The 27,994-nt window shown below is 41.8% G+C and overlaps 1 protein-coding gene across 1 annotated transcript in view; it reads left to right on the top strand.

Annotated features, from left to right (window-relative positions):
* The window catches only part of Khdrbs1 (KH RNA binding domain containing, signal transduction associated 1), a 30,285-nt gene extending 14,891 nt beyond the window's left edge, over positions 1-15,394 (top strand). The window contains exons 2-9 of the mRNA XM_008848104.3: positions 2,758-2,882; positions 4,285-4,401; positions 6,427-6,573; positions 7,343-7,476; positions 8,675-8,876; positions 9,310-9,377; positions 10,251-10,309; positions 14,074-15,394. Of these exons, the coding sequence (XP_008846326.1) occupies positions 2,758-2,882; positions 4,285-4,401; positions 6,427-6,573; positions 7,343-7,476; positions 8,675-8,876; positions 9,310-9,377; positions 10,251-10,309; positions 14,074-14,171 (950 nt within the window). The 3' untranslated portion in view covers positions 14,172-15,394. The remainder of the gene's footprint in view (positions 1-2,757; positions 2,883-4,284; positions 4,402-6,426; positions 6,574-7,342; positions 7,477-8,674; positions 8,877-9,309; positions 9,378-10,250; positions 10,310-14,073) is intronic.
* Positions 15,395-27,994: the final 12,600 nt, after the last annotated feature.

The raw sequence follows: 27,994 nt of genomic DNA, 5'->3' as shown, positions 1-27,994 counted from the left end.
TTGGTCTTTTTGAGCCAGAGTCTTTCCTGTAACCCCAGCTGTCTGGGACTCACTATGTAGACCAGGCTGGCCTTGAACTCAGATCTGCCTGCCTCTGCCTCCCAAGTGCTGGGATTAAAGGCGTGCACCACCACGCCAGGCCCTATTTTTATTTTTTTAATGTATATCAGTATATTGCATGCATGCTTGTAAGTGAACCTGTATCATGCAGTGCCCTCAGAGATCAGGAGAAGGCATCGATTCCCCTGGACTTGGGGTTACAGACTGTCGTTAGCCACCAAGTGATGCTGGAAATCTAACCTGGGTCCTCTACAAGAGCAACCAGTGCTCTTAAACACTGAGCCATCTCTCAAACTCCTAGTTAGCATTTTAAATGTTAGAAAGCAAGGGAGTTTGTGCCTGATTCCTTGTGGTATAGTATAGCACTGAAATTAGGCCTTTTGGATTTTGTTTGATTCATTTTTATGTATATGAGTTTTTTTAGGTTGTTGGGTTTTTCTTTTTTTACATGTATTGAGTGTTTTGCCTGCATGTATGTAAGTACATCTTGTGTATGCAATGCCCGTGGAGGCCATCTAGGCATTAGATACCTGGAACTAGAATTAAGGACTTTTGTTAGCTACCATGTGGGTACTGGGAACCAAGTCTGGTTCCTCTTCTGGAAGAGCAGTCAGCACTCTTAACTGCTGAGCCATCTCTGGTCCCTGAAATTGGGCTTTTTAATAAGTAAAAACTCTGAAATCTATCAAAGTAACCTGTGTTCTTAGCAGCTGAACTTATTTTAAAACTATTAAGGATATAGATTTGCAGGATATGTTTGAAGTACAATATCTTTTTACAGTAAGCTCTAGCCATCTTTGAACTACCATTCATATCACCATTGGGTAGTTTGTTAGGAATGCAGATTCTGAGCACAAATTTCCCATACTGGTGATATGGTCAGAGCTATGTTACTTAGCAAGCCTTTGAGGTTTCTGATGATACTGATACTTCTGGAATTTTAGAATCCCTATCTTAAAATCATAGAAGGTAGAGATACAGTATGGACAATTGTGTGTTATTTAGGATGTTCCATTGATTTTTAAGGAGTATAAATTTCCTTTTATGACTATTCTCAATGGACTATGCATAAAACTTACAGGTATTGCTCATTCCTTTGTCACTCCAAATCCATCTTTGTTAGAACTCCTGTGAAAGCAGGAATTGCAGTATGTAAGCAGTGAATCATGATAGAGGTCATATTTGGCTTGTTCTGTTAATATTTCCTATATCTGGCAAGATAAATGCCTGGCCTTTATAGTAAGTCTCCTGTAATGGTTCATGATTATAAAAATCACACCACCTGCCTCTTCATAGAAAGCACACAAGGCACTTTAAATCATTCAGACCGAGTGACGTTCCTGAAGGATAGGAAATCATTTTGGGTGGAACACTTTTTAAATCTTGCTGTATGGACCAGTCTAGCCTTCACCTCCGAAGTGATAGGATTATAGGTACCACTGTACCCATCTTGATGAAACTGTCTTAACCTCCAGATTCCAAGTATCCTTATGCCGATGATTATATCTATGGCTTTCGTGGTGGTGATGGTGATAAAAGATAATCATCTTCAGACTTCTCATTGTGTACATTACATGCAGGTTTTTTATGTGTCGATCATACCTCAGTAGAGGAAGGTTTTTTTTTTAAGGAGTATTTTGTGTTTTCTTGTTTTGAACACTCACTCAGTTTGGTCTAGATAATGATTATATATTAAGCCCATACTAAGAAATGAACTTTAATTGAACATGCGTACTTGTTGATCTCTCAGTTTAGATTTATTTATTTTGAGATAGACTCTCTCTATAGCCCCAGGCTGTCCTCAGTCAATTAAGAGTTCTACCTGCCACTGCCTCCTAAGTGCTGAGATCAAAGGCATGGACCACCACACCTAACCATTTAGTTGTTTTAGGTGAGGTCTTATTTAACCCAGGCTAGCCTCAAATGTAGTGATCTCCTGCCTCAGTCTTCTGAGTGCTGGGGCCATAGGCTTGCACTGTCACACATGACTGCCTCTGTCTTTAAAGGTACATTTTGACTGTATTTTATAAAAAGAAAATATACAGCTGTAAAATAACTTGTCCAGTCATACAGATTTGTAACCGGTTGTTTCAGTTACACAGACACCATTGTGCTTGCATCAATCTTTGTACTTTTTCTTTGAAAAAAGTTTTCATTTTATGTTTATCAGTGTTTTGTCTGCATGTGTGTAAGTGTACCTCCTGCATGCAGTGCACATGGAGGCCAAAAGAGGGCATCAAATCCCTGGAACTGGAGTTAGGAATGTTATCTGCCATGTGGGTGCTAGGAACTGAACCTGAGTCCTCTACAAGAGCAGCCAGTGCTCTTAACCACTGAGCCATCTCTCCAAGCCACTTTGTACTTTTTCTTGATAAAGATTTTGGTTTATTTGAATTCTTTTATATATCTTTTCTATCTCTTACTAGTTAAATGCATTTACTCTCAGGTTAAGTGTCGTTTGAGCACATGACATAGATGTTTTAGGTGAGGATGTAAAAGCAAATGGTAAAACAGGATTAGGGATCCCTAGTCAACCTCTCACAGCTTTGGTACCTACATCCAGTCTATCTAAAATTAAGCACATCCATGTGAGCTATTTGATCTTTCTACATAGTACTCCATGTTATTACTTTAAGCAGTCTTGATAATTTGCCGTTATTCACCAGTGCAGAAATAAATTCCTTTTTTCCTATTCAGAAATTGAGAAGATTCAGAAGGGAGATTCAAAAAAAGACGATGAAGAAAATTACTTGGATTTATTTTCTCATAAGAACATGAAACTGAAAGAACGTGTTCTGATACCTGTGAAGCAGTATCCAAAGGTAAGAGAAAAAGTGACTTACTTCTTAATTAGTGTTGTAGATAGGAGTGTTGTTGACAAGGGATTGTAATGCATCAACCTATAAAGCTTCCTTTCTATGCTTGAAGTACTTGTTTCTGGCAATTGAGATGTCAAAGTGCATAGCTAATAGTATAACTATAGTTCAGATAAAAATACAGTTAACTTTTAGTAATCAGAATTTCTTTTTCAGATGTTTTGTTCAGGCGCTAAGCTCAGAGTAACAATCTGGAACCTGAAGAGTTGCCCTTTGTTAAACATTGACCTAGCTGAGCGTGGTGGCGCATGCCTTTAGTCCCGAATCTCTGAGATTGAGACCAGCCTGGGTTACATAGTGAGTTCCAGACCAGCTGGGGCTACAGGGAGACCTTGTCTCCCCCCAAAAATAAAAGAAACAAAAAAATTAACCTAGATTTTTTAAAACTCAAAATATAACAAATACCCTTCAGATGGATAAAGTTAATTTTATTTTTAAAGTTTGCTTTTAAAGGAATGCCTCTGGGCTAGTGAGATGACTCAGATGGTAAGTGTGCCTGCTGCCAAGTATAAGAGAGGACCAACATTCAGTCCCTGGGGCCCACATGGTGGAAGGAGAATCACCTTCCACACTTTGTCCTCTGACCTCCACATGTGTGCTAGGGGGCACACACAAACACAATAAATAAATAAATGTAATTTTTGAAGGAACTATTTCGTCTTTTCCTTTTAGTTATTTATTTATATGTATGAGTGTCTTGCATGCATGTATGTAAATGCACCCATGGTGTCCAGTGCCCATAGAGACTAGAAGAGGATGTCAGATCTCCTTGAAGTGGAGTTATGGATGATTGTTAGCCACCATGTGAGTTCTGGGGATATAACCCAAGTCCTGAAGAGAAGCCAGTGCTCTTAACTGCCAAGCCATCTTTCTCCAGCCCCTTTTCCTTTTTAAAGGAAAGAATCTAGTTATATTGAGGTTTCCAAACATGCTGCAAAGAGATGCCATATGTCTGTTCTGTTCTGGAATAACTGCCTTCACAGTATTTATATATGGAGTTGAGAATCTAGCTCAGAAGGAGAGTTTCTGCTTAGCATGTATAAGGCCTTGAGTTTGATTCCTTAGTAAAAAGTTTTATGTATCTTGAAATGCTTATTTATGTTGCATTATTAAGGATTGCAGTGACTTGTGGAAAGAGCACCATACAATATTAGGATATCCAAATTCAGATCTAGGAACTGCCTCTAGTTACATAACTTTACGTTAATCACTAATGCTACAGCTTTAGTATATCTTCGAGTAAAATGGGAATGGTAGTACTCTACTTTAAGATTGTTGAAAATCAGTGACGTGGGAATTTTTATAGGAGCATGTACATTTAGAAATCTGTTCTTAAATTTTCTGTCAGTTCAATTTTGTGGGGAAGATCCTTGGACCACAAGGGAATACAATCAAGAGACTGCAGGAAGAGACTGGTGCAAAGATCTCTGTGTTGGGAAAGGGTTCAATGAGAGACAAAGCCAAGGTAAGTTTATAGTAGTGAAGCAAGATAATACCCTAATGCCTTCTAGTTGCCCAGTGTCTTATGGATACCTTATGGAAGCAAATATTTGTGTATGCACAAAATAGGATTGCTTTTTTTTTTTTTTTTAAATTTTATATGTGTATATTGCCTGCATTGTAGGTAAGTGCACCTATGTCGTGCAGTGCCCGAGGAAGACAGAAGAGGCTATGTATCCCCTCAAACTGAAGTTACGGACAGTTGTTAGCTGCCCTGTGGGTGCTGGGATTTGAACCCAGATCTTCAAGAACAACCATTGTTCTTAACCGTTGAGCCATCTCTCCAGCTCCAAAATACAACTACTTTAACCTCATTGCATGCTAGCACTTGGAGGTATTGGGAGAATCTGAATATAGCCTGATAATTATTTTCTTTCTGGCTTATGGCTACATTGTGATAGACTTAAGTAGCATTTTTAGCATAGGTAAAATGGGAACTGGGTGTGCTAAAACTTACCCAGATTAAAGGCACTAACATATGAATAGTATACCCCCTTTCTAGTGATATGAAAAAAATGAGAAGTGTTACTCCAGGTGACTTTAGGGATTAAATCATTGGATTGCTAGTTAGCAGGACTATGAGACCTGCTAAAAGAATATATTTCAAAAGGAAGCATGAGTTCTCCTGCAAGGAGTTCTACCTAATGTTTCTTCTCTTTTTATTATTTTTAAATTTTATGTGTATGAGTGTTTCGCCTACATCTGTGTAAATGCACCTGTTTTCATGCAATGCCCACAGAGGCCAGAAGAGGGCATCTGATCTCTTGAAACTAGAGTTAGGGTAGAAGGTTGATAGTTGCTATGTGAGTGCTGAGAACCAAACCCAGGTCCTCTGCAAGAGCAGCCAGTTCTAACTGCTGAGCCATCTCTCCAGCCCCTTGTTGCTTATTTCTTTTCCATGCTGTAGCTCTCTATACAATGTGCTTTTTGTTAATTGACAAGAAACTTTCTGTCACAACATAATAGTCCAACCTTCTGGGGCTGAAGAGGTGGCTCAGTGGTTAAGAACACTAGTTGTTCTTGCAGAAGACCAGGGTTCAAATCCCAGCACCAACATGGGAGCTAACAACTGTCTGTAACTCCAGTTCCAGAGGATCCAACAGCCTCTTCGGACCTCCTTGGTCATTGCATGACATGGGTGTACTTACCTACATGCAGGAAATACACGCATACACATAAAAATAATAAATGAAATTAAAAAAAAAATAGCCCAATGTTCCAGGGTCAACTTTTTAGATGCAACTTAGCTGTTTAACCTATAAATTTGTTGTTTCAGGACTACATTTATGTAGCTTAATTGACAGGTGCTATTTTCTCAGAATCTTTTGTCTGTTAACAGCCTTCACTAGATACATACAATCACACTGAAACATTATTGAGGTATATTGAAAGCTTTTCTCTGTCTTGACTTTTTTCTTCCTTTAGAACTCTAAACAATAGACGTGCAAAAGTAGAGCTGGTGATAAGAAACGCCTCTACTTGGGATTTAAAAACATGCTAGGCCAGGCCTGGTGGGTGGTACAGACATTTAATCACAGTACTTGGGAGGCAGAGGCAAGTAGATCTCTGTGAGATGGAGGCCACCTAGGGCTATGGGGAGACCCTGTCTCCAAAACAATAATTTTTTTTCCAGATGCTAGGCTATAAGTACATATATATACATGCATACAAATAAATGTTGAGCAAACACGTAGTACCTGAATAGATTCTAAAATTAAGCTTTACAAATGTATCCTTCAAGCCGGGCATGATGGTGCACGCCTGTAGTCCCAGCACTTGGGAGGCAGAGGCAGGCGGAGCCCTGTGAGTTCAAGGCCAGCCTGGTCTATATAGTGCGTTCCAAGACAGCAGGGGCTATAAGGAGACCCTTCTTCAAAAAAAAAGAACAAAAAAACCAAACAAATGTATCCTTCAAATAATGAATTACCCATTAAGAGAACAGTTAACCACTTATGTGAATGATTTTATGTTTCCTTGCGTTTTACCACAGGAAGAAGAGCTTCGCAAGGGTGGCGACCCTAAATATGCCCATTTGAATATGGATCTGCATGTCTTCATTGAAGTTTTTGGACCCCCGTGTGAGGCTTATGCTCTTATGGCCCATGCCATGGAGGAAGTCAAGAAATTTCTAGTACCAGTAAGGAAATGCATATCCTTTATCTTCTGAGCAAAGGAAAACCTAGGACCATGGTCTTGTGAGCACAGGGGTTCCTAACTAGAATCTCTCTTGTTAGGTCTCTCTTGTTAAATTTTTTTGAGTTTTTTTTCTAGAAAACTTACACCTCATTCTCAAATGTGTTTTCATTAGTGTATACTAGAATCTATTATTAATGTCTTAAGTCCTTATGTTAGCAATCTTGTTAACAAAGATTTTATAACGTCTTCATTCAGTTAAGATTTTAGCCATATCCCCAGCCCTTTTTGGATGTCTTAGGAGTTCTGAGCTTTAAATGGGGAAATATACCTATAGCCATTTTGACTGTTATACTGAAAGATCTATAGAAAGCCTATTGTTATGTAATATCCAATTCATAAAGTTCCATTACTGATAGGTTATGGATTTTAATATTCTCTAAAAAGGAACTATGTGCAAGTATGTGCGAGAATATCCCGGATTATGAACTACAAATTGTTCTGCTTGGCTTGAGAGAAGGTTTTGTATAGAAAGGAAGTGATCAGGAGAGAGTTAGACAAGGACCATATTCTGAAGAGCATCATCAGTTAAGGATGGGGCTGCCCTCAGGATTTCCTGAAAGAAGTGACAGTTAGGGTATATTTTGACTTCAGAGCATTAATTACCTGAGACTTCATCTGGGCTTTCAAAGCTATGCTTAGTAGCTGAGGCTCGTGTGGGTAGTAGAGGGTGGCGGTGTTGCATAATAGTCTTTGTTAATGATGTATTCCAGGATATGATGGATGATATCTGCCAGGAGCAGTTTCTAGAGCTGTCCTACTTGAATGGCGTACCCGAACCCTCTCGTGGTCGTGGTGTCCCAGTGAGGGGACGGGGAGCTGCTCCTCCTCCTCCACCTGTTCCCAGGTAAGAAAAGTCAGAAAGGGCCAGGAGTGATGGTGCACGCCTTTAATCCTAGCACTTGGGAGGCAGAGGCAGGCGGATCTCTGTGAGTTCAGGGCCAGCCTGGTCTACATAGTGAGTTCCAGGCCAGCTGGGCCTACAGGAAGACCCTGTCTCCCAAAAAAAACAAAAAGAAAAGTCAGAAAGGAGATACAGATTTGACTGCTGGAACCATCTCTTTCATAGTGGTCTCATATATCTAGCTTGCAGGAGTCAGGATTTGTATGATGCATCAAGTGTAAAGTTCAAGATCTTGGGCACTTTGACAATAGTCAAGTGCTATAGTCCTGCTGAAAATTTGGGGCTTTTAATTTGTGATGATCCCATCAAAAAAATTTAATTTTACATTTATTTATTTACTTTCGGGGGGTGGGCAGGAGTGTTACATGTGTGCAGGAGTTAGAGGACAATGTCAGTCAACCATGTGGGTCTCAGGGATTGAACTCTGGTTGTTAGGTTTGGTGGCGGCACATTTACCCATTGAACCATTTCACTGGCCTAGCATTTTTCTATGGTCTGAATTTTACCTTTTGCAGTTAACATTTATGCAGTATTTAGATTGTCCAGACTTGCCCAAGGTACAGTGGTTAACTATTGGATCTGGAGAGTCTGTTGTAGGTGTCTTACTCATGCATATTCTTTGCTTTAATGTTGTCTAATAGGTTGGAATACTTGCTTATTCACAAACCCCTGGGTTTGATTTCCCCAACACTATATAAACAAGAGGTCTAAAGGAGTAGAAATTCAAGGTTGTCCTCTACAAGATAAAGGTGTTACTTGAGACTGTATCAGAAGGTGGGGAGCAGACAACAGAAGCAGGCTCTGACTTAGCATGCCTGGCAACAGAGCCTTCTTTTAGTTAAAAATACAGATAAAGTCGGGCGTGGTGGTGCACACCTTTAGTCCCAACACTAAGGCAGAGGCAGGTGGACCTCTGTGAATTCAGGGTCAGCCTGGTCTCCATAGTGAATCCAGGCCATCTATGATACAGGGAGATCCTGTCTCAAAAAGACCAAAAAAACAAAACAACAAAAAACCAGATAGATGGATACTAATTAAGCCCTCGTAAGTCCTTCTAACTCCTGAATTTGTGAACAACCCTGAACATGAATATGGCCAGGTTATATAAATGCTTAATTTAAGAAGAACTTTCTTTTTGTAGGGGCCGAGGTGTTGGACCACCTCGTGGGGCTTTGGTTCGTGGAACCCCAGTGAGAGGCTCCATCACCAGAGGTGCCACTGTAACTCGAGGAGTGCCACCCCCACCTACTGTGAGGGGTGCTCCGACACCAAGAGCTCGGACAGCAGGCATCCAGAGAATACCTTTGCCTCCACCGCCTGCACCAGAAACATATGAAGAATATGTAAGAATGCTTTCAATGGTGTACCATTTCTATACCTAGGTTGCCAAAGAAAGTTGAATGATATAGGATAGGGTCTTGGCCCTAAATGTAGGTCAAAAGGGACTGCTTGTAAGATTTGGAATCTGCATTCTTGTGTAGTGAATTTGAATTATGAAGTTTTTCCATTCTGGGTGTGATTTACGGTTTATGATTTAGAAATAAGCCTTGGCTTCACATGCTTTATTTTACTGAGGGATCTTCTGTTGGTAATACTAAAGCATATCATTTTTGAGTTTTGTCTTTATTCCCCAGTAGGTATTCATATTTTTAAGGAAACTTCATAGCTTATAAGGAAACTTCATAGCTTATTGATGCAGAAACCATGATACCCCCATGGGTTATAATTACCTTCTCAATTCTGTGCACTTTTGACCTTCTAATTTATTTCTTCCAGGGGTATGATGATACATATGCAGAACAGAGTTACGAAGGATATGAAGGCTATTACAGCCAGAGTCAAGGGTGAGTCAGGCAATAGTATACAATTCAGCTGTGAATAGTATTGTACAGTGTCCTATGGCTAGGTGGTGGACTTGGTTGAACTGAAGGTTTAGGCAACACAAACCTAAGGAGTAGTCTGACTCTATGTTTTAAAAGTAGTTCCTCCTCTTTTGACAACTGTGAGGCGTATATTTGGGCCTGCAAATTTGGTTAAGTAGATTTTATAATTTAGGACCTGCCTTGGGAATAGTAGATGAATAATTCCTTAGCTATGAGTACATGAAAACAGAGAAAAATACTTTTAGGTAATTATAATTTATTATTAAGAAATCTTAGCCAGGCGTCGTGGCACACACCCTTGATCCCAGCACTTGGGAGGCAGAGGCAGGCAGATCTCTGTGAGTTCAAGGCCAGCCTGGTCTACATAGTAAGTTCTAGGCCAGCTGGAGCTACAGGGAGTCCCCTGTCTCAAAAAGACCAAAAAGTAAAAAAGAAATCCTACATGTAGGTTGAGAGGGGGGAGGGTTCATTTGGTAAAGTGCTTGCCTGGTCTACAGGAAGACCTAGTTTGATCTCAGCATTAGATCAAGAGACTCAAGACCAACCAACCTACCACACTCACCCGGGAATTGCCTGTCATTTTACGAAGGAACTAGAAGTTTATCACTGTAATTTAGATGGGTTGTTTGTTAAATTTCTCTTAAACATTCTTGAGAGAGAGAGAGAGTTTGACTATATGGTATATGCATATTTTGGAAATATTTGGATGTTTAGAAATGGGACAGAACAAACATTTCCCTGTTTTATAGGTAATAAAATGTCTGAGTTATGGAAGTATTTGAAAGAAAGGTGAAACTAAGACTAGGTTTTTAATACTTTGGCTTTGGCTTTCAGGGAGTCAGAATATTATGACTATGGACATGGAGAGGTTCAAGATTCCTATGAAGCTTATGGTATGTTTTTATTTCTGTGGTGGGACAAAATGTACAAGTAAGTGCCTGGAAAAATACTGGTTGCTGTATCCTTGAGAGTCAGCCAGTTACATAATTAAGGAGAAACCTTTAGAAGACCACTGTACTGCCAGGTGTGGTGGCACATGCCTTTAGTCCCAGCACTCCCATAGTGAGTTCCAGGTCAGCTGGGGCTAAAGGGGAGACCCTGTCTCAAAAAGACCAAGAAAAAAAAGACCACTGTACTGATAGATGTGACATTGAGAGTTCTGTTCTTACTATGGTATGTGTGTCTTAAATTAGGGCTTGGGTCTATCTTGGCATAGTTGGATGAATACACTTCTTAACTTATGTTGATGGATTTCTGAGTTAGGCATGACATGGCCTAAACTTGAGCTGTGTTTCTGAACTTTTTGCTTCTGATACCTAGGCCATGTTAATGGATACTGCCCCTCTTCATTTAAAAAATTATTTTCATTTTATTTTTATGTGGTTTTTGTTTTTTATTTTAATTACTTTTCTGACAGGGTCTCCCTGTAGCTCCAGCTGACCTGGAGCTTGATGTGTAGACCATACTGACCCAGATCTCACAGAGATCCATCTGCCTCTGCCTCCTGAGTGCTAGAACTTAAAGGCGTGCACCATGACACACATTTTCAAACAATGATTTTGGATCTCACTGAAAAGAATTTCATTGCAGCTTACCAGAGCAGGTTGGAAGGCAAAAATAGTACCTGTTGGAATTAGATGCTTTAGGACTGGAGCCAAGTACTAGAGCCAAGCCCATCCCTCTAACTCAAGTTTCCCTCCCTTCTTTCCTTTGTTCCTTTTTTAATTTTTTTATTTTATTTTGTCTTTTTGAGACAGGTCTCTGACCTGAACTCACTATGAAGACCAGGCCGGCCTTTAACTCACAGTGGTCTACCTGCCTCTGCCTCCCAAGTGCTGGGAAGTAAAGGCATGTGCCATCACCCCTGCCTCTTCCTTTTTTAAAATTTTGTCTTTTTGAGACAGGGTCTCCCTGTAGCCCCAGCTGGCCTGGGACTTGCTACGTAGACCAGGCTGGCCTTGAATTCAGAGATCTGCCTGCCTTTGCCTCCCAAGTGCTGGGATTAAAGGTGTGAACCACCATGCTCAGGCTCCTTTCTTTCTTTTTTAAGACTAGATCTCCTTACCTCAAGGTGGCTTCAAACTTAGTGTGTAATTGATGGTGATCTTGAATGTCTGATTCTTCCTCTACCTGCTGAGTAATGGGATTCCAAATATGTGCCACCACTCCTGTTTGGGTTTTTGTTTTTTGAGACAGGATCTCCCTATAGTTCCAGCTGTCTATGTTCTATGTAGACCAGGCTGACCTCTATCACAAGAGCTCTGCCTGAGATTAAAGGCACGTACCACTACACCCCAGCCACATTTGGTTTTATGTGGTACCTAAGGATAGAACACAGACTTCTTATCTCCTAGACAAACTATCAGTTGAGCTACATCCCTAGTCCTCGACTCAGTTCTTAATCTCCTAAGAGCAATAGAGGCAAAACCCAGCTGTCTTCCCTGAGGTTTGGTTGAAAACAACATTTCTCAAGTGTGCCCTCTAGCTAATTGTGGCATCATGTTAATGGGTCCCTGAGGGTGTCATGTGGCTTTGGATGCAGAGAGCACAGTCTTTTAAATGTGAGGTCTTCTTACTATACTCCAGGGATTTCCATAGAGTTCCTGGCAAAGGGGCTTAGCCCATAACAGTTCCTCTAAGATACTTCAGAGAGAGCTACAAAAAGGAGCCCAGTGAGTCCTTCCTCAAGAAACAAAGCTCAGCTCCTTGACAGGGTATGAAGTAGCCAGTCAGCTGCTTGTACTTGTAAAACTTTTTTTTTTTAAACCAGTTTTAGTTGAGGCCTGGGTGTGATGGCACACACCTTTAATCCCAGCACTCAGGAGGCAGAGGTAGGCGGATCCTCTGTGAGTTTGAGGCCAGCCTAGTCTACAGACTTGAGTTCCAGGCAGCTGGAACTCCAGGTAGACCCTGTCTCAAAAAGACCAAAAAACCCTCCACAAAACACCAGTTTTAGCTAACTAGACTGGGCTGCCACCATTTGTAACACTGTACTACTCCACTTATGGGTCACTGTTGAGGTCAGGTGATGGTTGTAGCTTGGTGTTTTCCCCTCTGTCAGTGAGGCAGTACACTGGGGGTTTCTATATGTATTTGACCAAAACTGCATTTCTATTTTGCTGGATAAAAGACTGAACTAAAGAAAGAGGCTGGACCAGGCATGATGGTGGCATGCCTATAACCTCTACTACATACCAAGTTTGAAGGCAGCCTGTGCTACATGAAATCCTGGCTCATAAAAATAAAAACAGAATGCATAAGAGATCAGTTGTAGGGGGCTGGAGAGATGGCTCAGCAGTTAAGAGCACTGACTGCTCTTGCAGAGGACCTGGGTTCCAATTCCCAGCACCCACATGGTGGCTATGAACTGTCCTTAGCTCCAATTCAGGGGATCCGAAAACCTCTTCTGACCTCCGGCATTGCATGACACAGGTGCACTCACATGCATGCACGCAATACACTCATACACATAAAATAAAAATAAAAAAAAAAAAAAGATCAGATGTAGAAGTAATCATCTCTCAAGCTTTGCTTTCACAAAGGAAAATCATTTGAGGATGCTGGGGCCATGTTGCCTGGCTTCTCTGGATTGTTGGCTCAAGAAAAGAAGTGGCTGGGTATGGTGGCAGTTGCCTTTAACCGTAGCCCTTGGGAGGTAGAGGCAGAGACCAAGCCTGGTCTACATAGTGAGTTCCAGGCCAGCTGGGGTTACAGGGAGACCCTGGCTTTAAAAAGACCAAAAAGCCAGGTGTAGCGGTGTGGTGCATACCTTTAGTCCCAGCACTCGGGAGGCAGAGGCAGGTGGATCTCTGTGAGTTTGAGGCCAGCTGGAGCTACAGGGAGACCCTGTCTCAAAAAGACCGAAAAGAACTAAGGAACTCTTCTAAAAAGAATTATAAATACAGCCTTTGATTGTACCGCCATCCCCCAGATCTTTGAATATCAGGTCTGTCGTGGAGGGTCTCATTTAATGTGGCCTTTGTTTTCTTTTCCTGGAGATCAGAGTACATTTCTGCACAGAGAAATTTGGCTTGATACAGTATAGAACAGGGTTTCTCTCTACAGTGCTAAAAACTTGGAGAGATTTGCCACCTTACCTGACGCTGCTTGCGAATTTGCTTTGGGAATAAAAATAGCCATTCCAGACCCACTGAGATTATGACACCTTTACTGCCTTGAGCAATGTGTTACATTTATCTAGGTTTGGGTACTGGGTGTCAATCTTTGGGCGGGGGGGGCTATCTTTTTGAGACAGGGTCTCCCTGTAGCCCCAGCTGGCTGAGAACTCTCTATGTAGACCAGGCTGGCCTTGAATTCAGAGAGATCCTCTGTCTCTGTCTCCCGAGTGCTGGGACTAAAGGCATGCATGCCCTACCACCCACAGCACTGGGTGTCAATCTTGTTGCTTATAGAGGGCCTCACTGCTAAGAGAGTACAGAGTAAAAGCTAACATTTTCTGGATTATTCCCTTTTGTTTTCTACTCAAAACTGAGAATTTACACAGGTTGTCAAGAGGGCCAAGTACAGAGCAAGCACCAGGGGAGGGTATCAAGAAACTCTGAAAGTGTTGATGACATACACCAGATGATTATCTATCTTAGTTATCCGAAAATGACATTGGCACATGGATTACAAACTGTCTTTGCTTTCCCCACAGGCCAAGATGACTGGAATGGGACCAGGCCGTCACTGAAGGCCCCCCCAGCTAGGCCAGTGAAGGGAGCATACAGAGAGCACCCATATGGACGTTATTAAAAACAAACAGGAGGGGAAAATATCAGTTATGAGCAAAGTTGTTACTGATTTCTTGTATCCCAGGATTCCTGTTGCTTTACCCACAACAGACAAGTAATTGTCTAAGTGTTTTTCTTCGTGGTCCCCTTCTTTTCCCACCTTCCTCCATTCTTAACTCTGCATTCTGGCTTCTGTATGTAGTATTTTAAAATGAGTTAAAATAGATTTAGGAATATCGAATTAATTTTTTAAGTGTGTAGATGCTTTTTTTCTTTGTTGTTTAAATATAAACAGTGTACCTTTTATAATAAAAAAAGAAGTTGAGTAAAAAAAAAACAAACCTGTTAGTTTCAAAAGTGGCATTGCTTGCTTAAAGGTTCTGAAGTAAAGGCTTGTTAATTTCTCTTAGTTTTGATTTGAGGCATCCCGTAAAGTTGTAGTTGCAGAATCCCAAACTAGGCTACATTTCAAAATTCAGGGCTGCTTAAGATGTAAAATGACAATTGCTAACTCAGTAGGTGCCACCATGTAAAAGTGAGCTCAGAAGTCTCTAAAAACATTTCCTTTAAAAGCACATGGCGGTTGAATTTTAATACGAAAGATCCTCATGAATTAAATAGTTGATGCAATTTTTAACGTTAATTGACTTAAAACAACAACAAAATTAGGTTTGTAAAACAACTGACTTTTTCACTTTGTGGGTTTTGAAATCTAGCCCCAGACATACAGTGTTGAGAGATACTTAGTTGGGGGAGTAGGGTTTGAATAGGTTGATTGGGGGAAAAGAGCTGGCCACCTAAATTGAATCTGTTGTTGTGCTTTTTAGCCACAATGTTTTCAGTAATAGTACTAATAATTAACTTTTCAGTATTTAAAAAGTCAAAGTATTTTGTCCATCTGAGAAGTCTGCACTCCATGAAAAAAACTCAGTTGGACACTGGAGCCAAAAGCTGATGATTTTTCATTAAGTTAACCATTGTCAATTTTGAACTGTTCCCAAGGTAGTTAGTCAAGTATGTCTCAACACTAGCATGATATAAAAAGGGACACTGCAGCTGAATGAAAAAGGAATCAAAATCCACTTTGTACATAAGTTAAAGTCCTAATGGCTTTGTACTGTCCTCCCATTTTGTTCTCGGAAGATTAAATGCTACATGTGTAAGTCTGCCTAAATAGGTAGCTTAAACTTCTGTCAAAATGTCTGCAGCAGTTTGTCAATAAAGTTTAGTCCTTTTTTAATCAAAGTAAATGTGATGAATTGTCATTTTTGGGGGTGGACAATAAAATAGTTTTCTCTTTCAAATAAACTTAAATTAACTCTAAAGTTAATGGGCTTGTTAAGTTAAAAGTTGGAGACATTCTTAAAAGTGGTGGTGGGGATTTTATTTTAAGTTTACCAAAAAAAAAAAAGGTATGAGTTGTTAAGTTTTAGTTTAAAAATAACCAACGCTTTTTCACCCCCTGGAAGTTGTTGAAAGCAGTTTTAGCCAATCCTATGAGAAAATTCTATTTCTAGAGAGAAAAGCCCAACTGACCAAAATGGATTGGATTGGTTCTCATGTAATGGTACAGGTGCCAGCCACCCCGGTTCACCTTCCGTAGAGCCCTGGGTGGCTCTAAAGACGCCAAGTCTCTGAGTTCAGATGGTGATAACTGCCTGCCTTCAGATGTGACTATTCCACAAACCCTGGGTGCCCTCAAGGGTTTCTCCAATTGTAGAGGTGCTGTTCATAATTGAGCTGGCCTGGGGTAGGATCTGGCAAGATAACCTGGCCCTGAACTCCCTCCTACAAGACCAAGAGAGGAAACCACAGAATTGGTTGGCCCTATTTCCACCATTAATTCCCAGGGATCTCATGCCTTCCCTAGAGCCACCTAAACTGCTCGGGGGTGAAAAATCCTCTTGTATGAAGTGCCAAGCTGCCTGCAGCAGTGCATGATGGACATTTTTTTTCTTTTTAAAACACACCAACAAAAATGTATTTATAGATTGTGATAAATTGTAAATAACTGAATTTTCAACCATGGTTTGAAGTCAGCTTTCAGGGCTTTATGTCTTGTTTTGATGAAAAGAGATCACTCTATACCCCCCTTTTTAAAGGAAAATTATCGCAAGAGAATCAGGATGTGTAAAGCTAACATGCATCGCAAAAAACCAAAGGTAACCTAAATGTCTGATTTTAATAGCACATATTTCTCTTTTATATAAACTGTGACAGCAACTTGCATAAACAATTCTTTAGTTGTTAATTTTAATGTTAAAACTTTGCAAAACTTGGTTAATAAAAATAGATGTAAAAAGAAAAACCATATGCTGCCGCATAAATTAGCCATAACTCTTAATAATCCTGCCCATCACAAGTGAACTGTAATGTAACCTGGGCACAAAGTCTGACATCTTAAATGACACATTGTAAAATTTTAATGACTGTAGATTAGACCTCCTGCTGCACCCCCAAGTAAAGCTTTCTGCTCAGCTATTTTAAAATGTACAAGGACGAACCCCCTAGGACCCCATATTGATATTCATAGTGAAATGTTATGTAAAATTTCTTTAAAAGTTGCATGTTTCTTTCCTTAAATGTGTAAATTGCATGCAGGGTCTCTATCTTTTTTGTGTCTTTAAAGCTTCTTCAAGTCTCATCTCTCTCTCAATTTTCAGGTGATTGAAAATTCCTGAGGCATTTCCTGGAATAGAATGGGTAGTGAAGACCCATGTCAGGTATGTTAAGGTGGTTTTCAGTTGAGAATTAAAATTAGGTGGTTAACAGGCCAGTCTTTCCTATAATCGCTTGTAGTGTATAACATCACACTTTTGTGTTAGTCTATAGACCATAATGAGTTTATCTCTAATAGTTAAGGCCAGATAATATCAACTTATATTTCTTGAATTCTGCTTTATTCTACCAGTAACCCAATGAAGCAATTATTTCATTTTGAGTTTATTGGTTGCAAGAAACAAAAGTTGATAATGTATTTTTAAAAATGCATTTACTGGGGGTTAGGCAGGCACAAATAAACTAGACACTAGAAAATTTGGCTGGTAGACCATAGTGGCTGCAGAGAACAGGGATAATAGTGGGTAGACAACAGGAAAGGTCTTTGAGCCACTGCCTGGTCACTATTACGAGAATAGGAAAGTTCACATTCAAGGTTTTTGTTGTTGTTTTAAATTTTATCTTTGGGTTTTGAAACAGTCTCACTATATAGCGCAGGCTGGCCCGGAGCTCACTATGTACGACCAGGCTGGCCTCAAACTCACAGAGATCCACCTTCCTCTGCTTTCCTAGTGCTGGGAATAAAGGAGTCAACATCGAACCTAGCTTCTGTTTATGCTTGTGCAGCTGACACTTGACCCACCAAGCCATCTCCTCAGCTTCTTTCTCTCTCTTTTTTTTTTTTTGAGACAGGGTCTCCCTGTAGTCCCAGCTGACCTGAATTCACTATATAGACCAGGCTGGCCTTGAACTCACAGAGCTCCACCTGCCTCTGTCTCCCAAGTGTTGGGACTAAAGGCGTGTGCCACCACACCAGGCTTTTTTTTTTTTTTTTTTAATTTATACTTTATTATGATGATGAGAGGGAGGCGAGCCACAACATGAGTAGAAGTCAGGGGACACTTCAGGGTTCTGTTCTCTTCCACCATGTGAATTCTGTGGATGGAACTCAGGTCATCAGGCTCGTCAGCAAGTACTTTTAACCTGCTGGGCCTTCTCACCAGCCCCAATTCAGCCATTTTTAAGTATATACATACAGTACTCATTAGTCAGTTTACTACATGTCATTCCAAAAGCAAACTGAATGCCACTTGTCTCCCCCGAGACAATTATCTCCTCAATCTTAGTCAACCACTGATCTGCTTTCTATCTCTGCATCTTGCCTGTTCTTGATATTTCATAAATAAATGGGATTGGTTCTACAGAATGTGGTCTCTTGTGGCTGGCTTCTTTCACCAAGAATGAGGTATTCACAGTTCATCTAAGTAGTAACCTGTATTAGCATTCTTTTGCCCTTAAAACAAAGCACTTATTTTCCATTTTAACGTAGTCATCTTAGTGGGTCTGAAATGGTATCTCAAGTGTGGTTTGGGTGTTGAGCATCTTCAACCAATTATCTCTCTGGAGAAATGCTGTGCCATCAAATTTTTTTTTTTTTTTTTTTTTTTGTCTTTTGAGATAGGGTTTCCTTGTAACCCCGGCTGTCCTGGAACTCCCTAGACAGGCTGGCCTCGAACTCACAAAGATCCACCTGCCCTTGCCCCCCAAGTGCTGGGATTAAAGGCGTGCACCACCACACCTGACAGGATTGTCTTTTTGTTGATTTGTAAGTTCCTATTTTAAATGTTAGATCTGGGGGGCTGGAGAGATGACTCAACTGTTAAGAGTGCTGACCGCTCTTGCAGAGGACCCACGTTTGATTCCAGCACCCACATGGTAGCTACAAACCATCCTTAACTCCAGTTCCAGGGGAACCCAACACCCTCTTCTGACCCCGTCGGCATTGCACAACACGGGTGCACTCACATACATGCAGGCGATACACTTATGCACATAAAATAATAATAAAAAAATTAAATGTTAGATTTTTATCACATACATGATTTACAAGTATTTTCTCCTATTTGAAATGAAGAAATTCATTTTGATAAGGTCCTACTTATTATTCATTGTTTTTGTCTTTAGCAATGTAGATAAAGGGAGATTTATGTCTATATCAACTCATTTTCTGTTCTCTTCCACCATGTGAATTCTGCTTTTGTTTTTGCATTGAAAGACTTTTTACCTTCCCTTCGTCCTTCCTAACCTCCTGGCCTTTGTACATGCTTAACATGGTCTACCACTTAGTTATATAGATAGCCAGCCAGGTGTGTTTTTTACTTATTTGTGTGTGTGCATATGAGTGCATACACTCACATGAGCACATATGCCAACAGATGTGAATGTAGATGGCAGAGGACAACTGTTGGGAGTTGTTTCTCTTTTTTTTTTGTCTTTTTGAGACAGGGTCTCCCTGTAGCCCCAGCTGTCCTGGAACTCACTATGTAGACCAGGCTGGCCTTGAACTCACAGAGATCCTCCTGCCTCTGCCTCCTGAGTGCTGGGATTAAAGGTGTGCACCACCACGCCCATCTCTCTTCTTTTATGCAATCCAAGAATGTAATTCAGGTCTTCAGTCTTGCATGGCAAGTGCATTTACCTGCTCAGACATTTCTTGAAGCCCAAGTTTTGGTTTTAATTGTAATACTTAGGTCTGTGGCTTATTTTACATACCTTTTGTATATGGTGTGAAGTGAGGATTTCATATTCAGTCTTTTGCATGTGGGTATCACTTGTTGCCAGCACCATTTGTTGAAAGACTTTCTTTTCTCAATTGAATGGTCTTGGCACCCTTGTCAGAAATATACTGTTTAAGATGGGTGTGGTGGGTCCCAGTACTTAGGGGGCAGAGGCAGGTGAATTTTTGTAAATTCAAGGCCAGCCTGGTCGATGTTGCGAGTTTCAGGCCAGCTAGGGCTACAGGGAGACCCTGTCTCAAAAAGACAAATAAATAAATTTATTTTTTGTCTTTCTGAGACAGGGTCTCCCTGTAGCCCCAACTGTCCTGGAACTCACTATGTAGACCAGGCTGGCCTTGAACTCACAAAGATCCATCTGCCTTTGCCTCCCAAGTGCTGGGATTAAAGGCGTGCACCACCACGCCTGGCCAAAAATAAAATTTTTTTTTAAATGACTGCACTTCTGGTATGTCTATCCCCTGCTGTCTCTCTCCTCTGAGCCCTGTGCTGTATATGGAACTTGTAGGAGACTTTGGATAATGGCAGGTACTATGCAGGGAACACATTCACCTTTTCTTCCCTAGGAATATAGCTACAGATAGTCTTGTAGTCTTTTGACTTTTGTGTACTCCCTCAGTTGCCACCCACTGCTCCAGGTTAAGAATGAAATTAAGTATGTGCGTTCACCAATGACAAAACCAGCTCAGACAGCTTTCTGACTTAAGATAGCTGCCTATTAGTTAAAATTCAAGCTTCTTGCTTGAACCTATCGAGAGCACAGGTGAACCAAGTGAATGCAGTTGCTACGAGCTAGAAGTGATGCTAGGCATTTGGCTCGGGTTTTTGTGTCCCCCAAAGCTTTGCCCAAAGAACTTTTCCAGATTAGAGTGCGTACAGTGGTAATGAGCAGGTAAAACACCTACGACAGTAGTGATTCCACCACAATCCAACATGGCAAACCAGTTTACAGTGCATGGGTGAAGGGTTACTTACAGGAGAGTGGGTGACCCCAAAGCATCACCAAAAAGTCTCAGCCCATAGCTACATAGATAAGAGTTCCCCCCTCTTCATTTAAAAGGCTATAAATATGTCAGAAGAGTAGGTTGAGGCAGATTTTGAAAAGGTTTAAGGCAGTATTTACGTCCTTGTTGCTGTACTATGTTTGCCATTGTGCTAACAAGGTAGGGAAAATAGGGAAGCTTCACATAAAAGTCGTACCACTTCTCTGCCAGAGATTAAAAGTGATAGATCCTGTCCCATCTTGCCTTCCCCTTTCTTGCCTGAAGTCCTTCTGACTCCTGTATTTTCAAGAATCATCTCTCTTCCACTAGGTATTTAGGTTGTGTAAGGGATGAGAGATTTGGACTTTGCCATGTTAATAGTCTCCTTGTGTCTTATGCTTTTCACACTTCTGTGAGTGTGTGTATGTGTGTGTGTGCGTGCGCGCGTACACACACACACACACACACACTGATTCTGATGTAGTCCAGGCTGACCTTGAACTTCTGATCCTCCAACCTCTTCCTCCCAAGTGCTGGAATTAAAAGTATGTGCTACTGTGCCCCATTTATTTGGTGCTGGGGATTGAACCCAGGGCCTTGTACATGCTAGGTAGGTACTCTACCAAGTGAACTACATTCCCAGCTTGTGACCAACAACTCTTAAGCCTCATCTAATAGGAACTTTTCTCTTAAGGGATTATTAAGCAAAGCTTTCTTCAAGTCTGCTTTGATCAAGTCTGAGTAGAAGCTCTGCTTACTCTTCTGGAACTATTATACCAGCATTCCATTTAGTTCTCACAATAACTGCAAAGTTAAAATTGATGCCGGTATATAGAATGGAAAACTAATGTGTAGTGATTTAGAGGATCACAGCATTGGAGAGCTTGGACTTCAAACCCAAGTCTTCCTGCTCCGGCTCCTACTTCACTGCCTTTTTGTGTTAGATTAGCCACAAGATCAGTTTACTAAAAGGTGCTCTCAACCTTGGTCTTTAGAATGTACTTCTGACTTAGTTTCTACATTCCTGACGTTAAAAGACTTAGATTTATGAACTCTGGCATCTGTGAACCCCCATGTACTTCCCACGTTCCAGATTAATAGTCATGGCATGCTTAAAGCTATCACACATCTGATGAATATTTAATAACATGGTGCAGACAAGCTGGAAACAGCTGTCTGAGAAGCAGCTGTTGGGGGGAGGGGAGGATCTGCACAACACTGCCTAACTGTTCCTTTGTTTCATGGTGTAGAAAACAGGCCAGTTTCTAGGCCCCTTAGCAACAAAGTCCTATGATAATAAACATTGCACCCTAGACCAACTGGGCCTGATTACTGCCCTGAGCCCCCAAGGTGCCTTCAGTCAGAGAGGAGAGTTAGAGAATGAGGGGCAGATACTCACTGAATTCTAGAATACATTTTCCAAAGCCTGTTACTGAGGGCTGAGGATGCAGTCTCGTTTAGTGCTCTGCTCGCGGCATCTCTTACAGAAGGAGGAAAGCTGTGTGTGGTGTCTTATCTCATAGCTGTATTCCCCAGTACTCAGCAGATAGAGGCAGAAGGATCAAAAGTTGTAGACCAGCTTAGACTACATAGCAAAATCCTGTCTATACATAGACTTATATCTTGAAGGAACTGGAATTTCAAAGCTAAGTAGGAAGATTGTAAGTTTGAGGCCTGTGTGGACTACGTGGACTCTAAATATTGTGGTGCATGTCTGTCTCTCAAGAGGCAGAGGCAGGAGATAAGAAACATTGAAGTCTTGCCACCTAGCCTACAGGATGACACCCTGCCTCAAAGCTAGCCCTCCAGCTCTTTGGGGTTTAATGTGGGTAATAACACATTCCTTTGAGAAAGAAATAGGGGGAGAGGGCAGATAGCTCAATAGTACAGCACACAGGTAGGGTGTTGAGGCCCTGGGTTCCAGTCTGGCACTGAAAAGAAAGTGAAAGTAAAAATACCCTATGCTCTGATACATTTTTGTTTTTTGAGACAATCACATATACCCAGGCTGGACTAGAACTCATTATGTAGTGAGGATGACATTGAGCTTCTGATCTGCCTTCACCTCCCAGGGGCTAAGATTATAAGCATGTACCACCACACCTCATTTGATGTGGTACTGGGAATTGAAAACAGGGCTTTGTGCAAGCTAGGCAAGTACTCTACCACCCTTGTTCCTAGTAGGTTTTTGTTTTGTTTTTGTGGTCTCCCTATAGCTCCAGCTGACCTGGAAATTTTCATTTTTTGTATATGAGTGTATTACCTGCCTGTATGTAAGTGCACCTGTATAGTGCAATGCCCACAGAGGCCAGAAGAGGGCGTCTGATTTCTCTGGAACTGGAGTTACAGGTGGTTGTTAGCCACCATTTGCTGGCAATCAAACCTGGGTCCTCTGTAAGAGCAGCCAATGCTCTTAACCACTGAGCCATCGTCTCTCTAGCCCCTCTTGCTTTTCTTTAATCTACATTGCTCAAAAAATAGTAATTTCCATTGTGATAAGTTCCAAAAGAACAAGCAGTACTTTCAGAGCATACAATTTACTGGGTTTTCCTTGAAAAGGGGTCTTTGATACTTGAAGACTGAACAGAGTGCTTGGGTGATGGTTTGGGGAAAAGATAGTGAACGTACTTAGCAGAAGGTCTGAAGCGATCTCGAGGTAGGAATCTGGACCTTATTCTGAAGGTGCTCTTGGAGCAGTTACAAGGCTAGCAGAAAGTAGCACTGTTTTTGTATATTCATCATTTGCAGTGCTAGGACCAAACCCAGGGTCTTACGCATGCATGCTAAGTAAACCTACTACTAAGCCATACCCTGACCCACAATTTTTTTTTTCTTTTTTCTTTTGGTTGTTTTTTTGAGACAGGGTCTCCTTGTAGCCCCAGCTGTCCTGGAACTCACTATGTAGACCATACTGGCCTTGAACTCCCCAAGATCCACCTGCCTCAGCCTCCCAAGTGCTGGGATTAAAGGCAAAGAGTTTTGCCTGCATGTATATAAATGCATCAATGTCATGCATGGATAGTTGTTAGCTGCCCTGTGGGTGCTGGGAATCAAAGCCAGGTCCTCTGGAAGAGCAGCTAATGCTCTTAACCACTGAGCCATCCTCTAGCCCGTTATTATTTGTGTATATGGGTTTACATCTGGGGGTCAGAGAACAATTAGTGGAGTTGGTTCTCTGTTTTCACTTTTATATGGGTTCCAAGAGTCAAACTCAGTCTGTCAGACTTAATAACGGTGACAAGAATATGCTAAATCATTTTGTTTATTCAACCTGATGTTTTGTTTATTTAGAGACGGGGACTTGCCATGTAGTTAGTGTGCATTTGTAATCTCACTTCTATAGAGGCTGAGACATACAGATCATTGGGGCTCAGAGGCTAGCCAGCTTAGCCTCTACTCAGTGAATCACCTGTCTCAGCAAGAGAGACTGTCTTTAAAAACAAGGGAACATTTGCCCAATATCAAGCATGTCCTGCAGTTGACTCCTAGCACCCTGCTTCCCCCTAGCCTGTAGCAGAGTAATGTCACGGAAAATGTAGAGAACTGGGTCTGGGGAGCTGGCTCAGTGATTAAGAGCTCTTGCTCTTCAGGAGCACCAGAGTTTGGTTCCCAGCACCCAGATTGGGTGGCTCCCAACCACCTGTAATTCCAACTCTAGGGGATCTGGCATTGTCTTCTCATCTATGAGGGTACCCACACACACGGCAGATGCATAGACACATAAATTATAAATCTTTAAATGAAAATGTAGAGAATTAAGTGGGTTCAAAAGCTCTTGGAATACAATTTGGTGGTTGATTAGATGTGGGAGAAAAGGGATTTATTAAGGTTATGGACTGAAACAACTGCAGTGCCATTAAAGAAAGAGAAGCTGGCCCTGGAGTGATGGCTCTGGTTAAAACACATGTACTGCTGCTCTTGGAATGGATGAGTTCAGTTCCCATCACTTTTGTTGGGCAGCTCCAGGGGATCCATTGCCTCTGACCTCAGCACTCAAGTGTGCATACACACACATAATTAAAAGTGAAAACCTTTTTAGAAGAAAAAGGCATTTCTATGCATGATATCAGACCCTTACCATGTCTGCCAGGCATAGGACGTGTCTCCATGGATAACTGGCTATTTGAGGCTGGGATGAACTCCCTTATAAGGCCAGGTAAGATGGCCCCCTGAACCTAGAATTGAACTTTTTTTGTTTCTTAACTGGGTTTTTAAACAGTATTTTTTGTGGGGGTAGAGAGATGGCTTAGTGGTTAAGAGCACTCACTGGCTGTTCTTGCAGAGAACCCAGGTTTGATTCCCAATATACCCACATGGTGGCTAACAACTGTCCATAGCTCCAGTTCCACAGGAATTTGATACCCTCTTTAGACATCTGTGGGCATTGCATGACATGGATACATTTACATACATGAAAACAACACACTCATACATGTAAAACAAAATTTTTTAAAAAGGAAAAATTATTTTATGTGTATGAGTGTTTTGCCTGTGCTTATGTAAGTGCATCATGTGTGCAGTGCCCATCAAGGCCCTAAGAGGTCATCCAGTTCCAGGGGCTCCAACAGCCTCTTCTGCCCTCTGCGGGCATTGCACAACACGGATGCACTTACCTACATGCAGGCATAACACTCATACACATTTAAAAATAAAAATAAAAAAATTCAAAAAAAATAAAGTTCTTTTAAAGCTCTTTGCTAATCTTTTTCAAAACATCTGGAAAACCAAGCATTTCCTGTTTAGAAAACTGGAGGCCTCAAAGCTTGTAAAGTTAAGGCCCCAGAGGTTTAGTTCATTCTTCCCCAGATTGCTCTGCTCAAGCATATTCAAGGATGAGAGGTATGAAGTTTGAAACTTAAATGTGCAAAAATTAAACTCATGGGCTGTGGACTTTTTTTCCCCTACACATCTGTGTGTACCTAGACACCTGTGTGCTGAATGGAGCAACTGGAATTGAGCTATGGGAAGGGGAGATTGTAAGGGAGAAGGCCTGGCCAGATGGTGGCTGGGAAGCCCTGTTAGGCAGTCTTGTTTCTTAATTGTCCCCTTTGTGTCTTTGCAGTTGTCAGAGGACTCGGAATGCCAGAACTACCTGCTGTATAAAGGCTGCCCCAAGGGCACTTGCTGAACACATAGAAATCCAGAAGAGATCAACAGTTCGGTTTCACCCCACTTCTTGATCTGATTTACCCACAGAAAGCCAGCCAGGATCATCATCTTAAGTCTTTAGGCCCAGAATGGAGTCCTCAGGGCTTTAGAGAATGGAGATGGTTCCATCTACTTGAGGTTTTTATAAAGAGTTGAAGGGCAGAGAATACAGCTCAGTGATCAAACACTTGACTAGCACATGGAGGCCTTGGGCTCAATTCCAAATACCTCATAATAAAGTAAATTAAAAAAAAAAAAAAAGACCGGGCGTGGTGGCGCACGCCTATAGTCCCAGCACTTGGGAGGCAGAGGCAGGCGGATCTCTGTGCGTTCAAGGCCAGCCTAGTCTACAGGACAGCTGGGGCTACAGGGAGACCCTGTCTCAAAGACAAAAAAAATATTTAAAAAAAAAAAAAAAAAAAGATTGAGTTGAGAGGGACTAACAATCCCTAGCATGGCTCTTTAGAGCAGAACACACTACAGCCTGTCCTGTCCCCAGTCTGCATGTTTCCCCTTAGCCTTCCATAGAACCAACTGTGATACCCTGCCACTATCTCCTATGCCCCCTGCCACAGCTGTGTTGGAGCCCTTGAACATTTCCAGAGGACTCCCTGAAAGGCTAGTCACCCCCTCTGTATCATGCTAAGGAAAGTCAGGTGAGAAGAATCAGTTACTTTGGGCAAATTACTTTAACCTCTGAGCCATTTTTGTTGTTGAGCACTTGTCAAAAAAGGGTAGGGCTGGTTTCTTCTTGACCTATGTACTGTTTCTCAAGTATCTGGTGCCCCCCCCACCCCCCAGCCTGAGGAGCTCAATAAAGGTTTGGTCAAGTGACTGGTGAATGGTTCTACTCTGATAGCTTTTATCAGCATTAGGAGAGAGCCAAAGGCCCTCTCTCTGTATTGGGTCAGCATTTTGTCCTAACCTTTTCTCTTGCAAGACTGACAGGTCATGCACAATTCCAGGTGCAGGATATCCACTGGGGAGTCACAAGATTTTATAGGAAAATTCAAAGCTGAAATCAAACAGCTGGATTCATATTTTTTTTATTCCATAAAAAATAATTCCCACCAAGTGAGATCTGAGAAGTGAATGAAGTGTGTTTGAAATGCCTAGTAGGGGGTCTAGCTATAACACTGCTCACAATGAAGTTTCCTTCCTTATTCAGTCTTAAAAGTCCTGTCACAGCCTCTACCTTCCTCCCATTTCCATTTAGTACCCTGGGGATCTTCTGAGAGCTCTGACCTAGTGGGTTTGGCCCACCTTCCCAGCTGCCCTGTGTGTCAGTCACCTGCAAGATGAGAAGGATGACATCAGCCTTCCCCTAAGCTGCTGGACTGTTTTGAGCCATAAATATTTTAGAAGGGCCTTTCGATGGCTGTTGCCAGGGTAATGGGCTCTCGGGACTGAGGCAGGAGAGTGGAGTCAGGGCAGCAGCCCAGGGCCTAACAGCTCACCCTAGAAGGGTGGGTATGAGGCCTGCCCTCTCTTACACCCCTTAGCTCTGGTTGCTTCCGGGCCCATTTTGGTCCTGTATGCTTTTTTTTTTTTTTTTTTTGGGGTTTTTGAGACCGTCTCCCTTTAGCCCCAGCTGTCCTGGACCTCCCTTTGTAGACCAGGCTGGCCTTGAACTAAGAGATCTGCCTGCCTCTGCCTCCTGAGTGCTGGGATTAAAGGCATGCACCACGGTCCTGTATGCTTTTAATCCTAGTTAAGTTGTTAAATGTCTCTTCGTCTTCATCTTAACATCTGCAGCATCTGACCTGTGTCAGTGCAGGTAAGTGGAAAATGAAGGTAAAGTAGGTATTCCAAACCTGAAATTTTATGCTATACTAGTACATCATGATTGGAGGAACTAGACCCTACTGCCTTTTGGGGGGTGGTAGGAGGAAGAATATGTCTCACTAGCCTGGGGTAGCCTCAGACTTACCCTGCGTCAGCCTCCTGAGTGCTGGAATTGCAGGCAAACATTACCATGCCTGTCTCCCACTGGCTTTTCTGGTAGACCTAGAAGCTGCAATCCCAATCCTAGAAGCTGTCCCTGGGCAGGACATTGTCTCTCCTCTCTCCTTTTTTTTTGTTTTATCTTTTGGTTTTGTTTCATTGACAGGGTCCCACTGTAGTGTAGGCTGGCTCTGCCTCCTGAGTGCTGGGGTTACAGGCATGGGTTTACCATGCCTGGCTCCAGCTCCTCTTTCTAAGGGTCTCAGGTCTATCTAGGACTATCTGGCTGGCACAGGGTATCCAAGCAGTTGGGCCTAGCAGTTTAGGAGCAGAGTCTGTGGTCTTTTTGGCCTGCAGACACCTGGGCCTAGTTCTCCCTCTCTAGACTTTCCACCTGACTGTTCACTCCCTTCTCTGCTTTGGTCTGAATGGAGAGGGCAGTATACCCTGCTGGCTCTAGGAGCTCCTGTTTCTTT

Source organism: Nannospalax galili, unplaced genomic scaffold (assembly GCF_000622305.1).
Source record: "Nannospalax galili isolate Female #2095 unplaced genomic scaffold, S.galili_v1.0 scaffold111, whole genome shotgun sequence".
NCBI lineage: Eukaryota > Metazoa > Chordata > Mammalia > Rodentia > Spalacidae > Nannospalax > Nannospalax galili.
This window is presented reverse-complemented; position numbering and strand designations above follow the sequence as displayed.